The following is a 5145-nucleotide window of genomic DNA, read 5'->3' as shown; positions in this document are numbered from 1 at the left end:
CCTGGTGATCCATAAAGATTCTTGGAGGGGTACACCAAGCACCTTTATACTGCAAACCCAAACCGAGGGAGCTTCGGCCGCTAATGGCGGTCACAGCAGAGCTCGTGGGGGAAGACTGCAAGCTTTGTTGATCCATTCCGTCCAATGAGGGACCAGGAGGTTCACTTTGGGTCCTCATGGCGACAACATACTCATATGTTGTAATACCCTGCATCGGATTATCACTAACGGTGGTTACTTCATGAATACGAGATAAGATGCTTTTAAGGTTGGACGTGGATGAAAAAACGAACCTTGCGAATTAGGATAATGTGGAAAAAGAAGAGTTCTCCTAGCGGAATCGTGGCTAGAAAGGAAACAACCGTACATATAGCCTGCAAAACGAACAATCAATAGTAAACTTTGTTGTATTTTGATGCATTTTGCCTTTAATATATAATAAGTGAACGAGTTACAAACATTTGAAAATACGGCGATGATTATAGTGGGTATAATGGGTTAAAGAGAGCAAACATACCACAACTGTCGCAAATGGGGCCCGACTAAATCCATCTCCAAGTCTACTCGAAATCTGGTCTTCTGTAGCCCGTTTCTCAACAAAACATCGAACAAGAACAGCAATACCAACCCCGCATTCAAAAGTCAGCTGAAATAAAAACAAGCCAATATTTGAATTAAGAACTTCGTCAAGCATCATGCATAGTGAGATACCACTTGCATAGTCTTCACGGAGACAACGGTTCTACTCTTTGGGGTCGAGGTCATATTTGCGTACATCTCACCATCCACGGACCCCACCTCCTAGTGGGCTTTACTAAGCTCGTTTGGTTTGGTTTGGTTTGGTTAGTACCATTTACAGATAAAAGCAAACCAAACAAACTCAGTATATTCCGCTTGAAGGTCGGGTGAAATACCGCAAAAAGATGTCAAATCAAAAGTTACTATCTTAATGTACCGCTTACCCAAACGAGGCTCACGGCCATTAAGCACACAAATGTGAAGTAATTTTTCCTCCCTACACAATTGTTCAACCACTGCACAAAAATGTATTAAAGATAATTAAATTACAAATTAGAAAAGCCGATCATGTGAATTTAAAGTAATGGACGAAGAAGATGCAACCAGGACTTACCCGACAATGATGATCGAACCCGTCAACACATTTATCACAACTTCTGCAGTGTTTGCTAAACTTACGCACCTACAAGCAACCAATATCGAGAAAATGCATTAATAGAAGCTACATGAAAAGGTCAAATGAATAAGACCGGTAGATCAATACCTCTGCATTGCACAATGTGCAAAATAAAGCCTCTTCTTCTCCTCCTAGTTGCATCTCTTCATCATTACGGCAATCTTCTTTGACAATACAGCCACAAACGACCCCCGCAATTTTTGAACAAACTCCTGAATTACCACTATCATATATTCCTCCATTTTGAAACCCCATCTTGCTAGGTTCTCCAACGGAAGACGTGTTTCCTGACATTATAACGACACTAGTGAGTAAATGTTCAATCATGTTCCAATGACAATCGTTCTTCTTGATGGCAACCGAGAGATATCTAGTTAGGAGCAAGTTTATTTAGGAACTGTAATTATTTTGAGAACCAAAATATCATGATATTCATTATGAATATTTGGTTCTCATGGTCATGGTTCCCAAAATATTTACGGTTCTGAAACGAACCTGCCCCCATCTAGTTCTCACTGGCAAAATTTGGGTTATTTCATAGTAATTATTTTGAGTTGCGCAATGTTTAATGTATGCTTTAGATAATTTGATTTCTTCTTACAACTATATATGTTTAGATATTGGTATCAATTGGGAATTTTTGATTGATTTCTAGGAACACGGGAACAACTCTCATAGGCAAAAGGCATTCAAACAAAATATAAGCCAAGCTACAATAACCACAGTATTCTTCGTTCTCTCTCTTTTCTTGTTGCTTGTATAGGGGTCGGTTCATTTGAGAACTGAAAATATTTTAAGAACCATGAGAACCAACTATTTATCATGAATAATGAAAATGCATGATATTCATGATATAATATTCATGAATATTTAAGAATAAAGAACCATGAGAACAAACTACTAATGATGTTCATCATGAATGATGAAAATGAATGATATTCATGAATATTTAAGAATAAAGAACCATGAGAATTATTCATGATATTCATCATGAATAATGAAAAGAAATGATATTCATTCATCATGAATAGTTGGTTCTCAAAATATTTTCGGTTCCTAAATTAACTTTCCAGTATATACATACACATGCTTCTGTATGTATTTGTACGTGTCTGTATATGCATATGACAATCAACAAAAAATAATAATAAAGTAAACCTAAAACCATTCCATATATAAACAACTAAAAATAGAAGTATACGGGAATCCATATACTAACCAGGAACTTCTGTACCATTTTGCGATCTATTTGGTGAAGCCCTTCCGGGTTCAATTAGAATGCCGGGATCAGCAGGGTCAATAGCTGTGCATCTTACGTAGAGGACAAATACACTGAGAGCCTAAAATGACAATAACACCGACAATTACTCTTAGCAAAGAACAAGAATCAGTGCATAATGTGTACATAACTGATTACAGGCCAAAAAGAATCATTTACCAAGAAGGAATAAACACCGATAGCCACGTGTTCATAGATTTCTTTTCCAAGAAAAGGTGAGAAAAACGCATAGAATGCGACTGACAACAAGAAGTATACAGTAATAGCCACAACCTGCAAATTTAGGAGGAAATTAAACAAGAAGCCAACCTCAAAAGAGAATATACGACACTCAATCATCACAAACAGGCGGTAAATCTATATGTCATATATATATATTTTCTATTATAGACACATATATTTTTTTAGTACTACCCAATGATTCAATGATTTTAAATAATTTAAACTAGTATTGTGAGATCGGTTGCGGGAGAGGAACGAAGGTTGTCTTATAAGGAACTGGATACAGCCTCTATTACACGCGTTTTAGAGCCATGAATCCAGGTGTGGATAAAGCGAACAATATCTGGTACAGTTAGCCTAGGATGTTACAAGTTTATATACTAAAAACTAAAGAGTAAGACACTAAAAAAGGCAAGAAAACTCAAACATCGCGTTACAAAAACCGCATATTGGACCATGGCATACCACAAGCTTAACGTGTTGTGAGACATGAGCCTTGAGCCACAGCATGCCACGGCGGTTGTTATGGCGAGCCTTTTAGAACACTGGTTGTATGTAAGAACAAAGAGAAATAAACTTGAGGGCCAGCTCGAGTGGCAGATAGAGGCTAGGCCTTGGGGATCTTTATAGGTTGCCAGATCGAGTCTCCACATGACCATTGGGAATTTCCCGACTGTTATCTTTTTGGCAATGTTCCAATCCAAGTTACGCCTTTGTTTCAATAAGCAATTGTTACAAGATATCGATGGCATTGATTTTGGTCCACAACATTCTCCTATTTTGTTATTATTATTAAAGGGTGTATTTAGTTTGACTAATAGTCAAACACTTCAATGTAGATGACGCCTTAGAAACTTACATTTGAAAACCAAATCCTTTCATGTTCTTTTTCCATTCTTCTCTTATCCTTCAAGTTTGACACTATATGCCAAAGACTCTTGTTGTACGCCATCCAACAGCGGACCCATGATTTTCAAAGTCGCGTTTAGAATCACAAACAAACGGTTTTCTTTTCCATCTTGGTTTCACTTCACAGAATTTAAAGAATCCTACACAATTTCATATGCTTATAAAAATTGGCTAAAAAATTAACGAACTAGATTGTCCACCTTGTTCATGTGGGTCTATCTAGTGCCATCTCTGCAGACATCTTTTTTCTAGCACCCTGCTATATTTATACTCCCATTTCAGCATAAAAAGAAAAACAAACAATCCCACATTATAATGCAGTCTTATTGGATACCAGTTTCAACACTATTATTAGCCCAAAATCATGGATGTCCACGAAGAACCCTAGAATCAGTACGGTGGCATCCTATAAAAAACATAACAATCAGAACTCAAGTTAAAACCCCTATAATTACAAAGTGGTCAACCTCCAAATCACTCTAAATTGCATTTTGTAGATAAAACCAACATAGTTGCAAAAGAAACAGCAAATAAAACACCACATTTTTCCCATCATACCTTCTTCACTATTTTATGCCAACTATACTAGTTTTCTTGAATTTGTGCCAAGATTTTGGCTTTTCAGAAACAAGTAAAATAATTCAAAATGCTAAAACAAATATGTAGATCAAACAACACATAAGAACACACACACACACACACACAGAGAGAACTAATCAGAGTAGCAAATTGGGGGGAAATATGTACCTGAAAAGTATGAGCAGGAAGCTCCCACCCATGGCGTCTAGCCATGATCAAAATACAAAGTCAAAAGCCAAACCTCCCGAATCAAAGAGCATTCAAAGTCAAATTAACCATAGAAACTCCAAATTCAAGAAAACCCCATAAAAAGTTAACAAACAGAAACCACTGACTATGTTCTTCAGTCCTTGACTCTCTCAATGAGGAACATACGGGTCAAGAAGACGATATTTAATCTTGACCCAGATGTTAAACCGCAAAATAACCCGACCCAATAGCTGGATTCCTCAAAATCTAGGGTTTCTATGCAGAATCGATTAATCGATCAATGAGACGTGGAAGAAAGTTAGGAAATTTTGTGGGTTTTGGTCTGCTAAAACCACACTTACAATCCAAAGACCAACAATCTTTTGGGGGTTTGTTTGTGAAGTCTGTGTGTGCGTAAAAGCGGTACAATTTCTTAGGCCTGCAGCACAAAATTTCAAGGGGAGTAATAATATAGTCAAAGTTTCAACACAGTTAGAGGGTCTTGCCGGCTGCAGTCTCAATTATAAAATTAAAGTAAAATAGATATAAAAAAAATATTGAAGTAAATTACAGATTTAGTCCCTTTGGTTATATTAAAATTATGGATTGGGTCCCTCTCTTTATTTTAGAACTGTTAAGTCAATGAGATTGACTCATTTTACTTTTTTCTCATATTCTTTCAAGAAAAGAAAATATAAATTAATATTATATATATATTAAATTATTTTCTCTCCATGTTCTCTATGCGTTGGTCAAACCCAAGTTACCTCTA

General features: G+C 36.6%; 1 protein-coding gene across 1 annotated transcript in view; it reads right to left on the bottom strand.

Annotated features, from left to right (window-relative positions):
• Positions 1–4759, bottom strand: part of LOC112512329 (protein S-acyltransferase 21) — a 6567-nt gene extending 1808 nt beyond the window's left edge. The window contains exons 1-9 of the mRNA XM_025118219.1: positions 4353–4759; positions 2634–2747; positions 2415–2535; positions 1283–1482; positions 1133–1201; positions 963–1034; positions 518–646; positions 294–374; positions 7–208 (exon numbers count right to left, since the gene is read on the bottom strand). Coding sequence (XP_024973987.1) covers positions 7–208; positions 294–374; positions 518–646; positions 963–1034; positions 1133–1201; positions 1283–1482; positions 2415–2535; positions 2634–2747; positions 4353–4397 — 1033 coding nt within the window. The 5' untranslated portion in view covers positions 4398–4759. The remainder of the gene's footprint in view (positions 1–6; positions 209–293; positions 375–517; positions 647–962; positions 1035–1132; positions 1202–1282; positions 1483–2414; positions 2536–2633; positions 2748–4352) is intronic.
• Positions 4760–5145: the final 386 nt, after the last annotated feature.

The sequence above is a fragment of the Cynara cardunculus genome (assembly GCF_001531365.2).
Source record: "Cynara cardunculus var. scolymus isolate 2C chromosome LG 1, CcrdV1, whole genome shotgun sequence".
Taxonomy (NCBI): Eukaryota; Viridiplantae; Streptophyta; class Magnoliopsida; order Asterales; family Asteraceae; genus Cynara; species Cynara cardunculus.
Note: the sequence above shows the minus strand (reverse complement) of the source record. Positions and strands in the feature narration are given on the sequence as shown.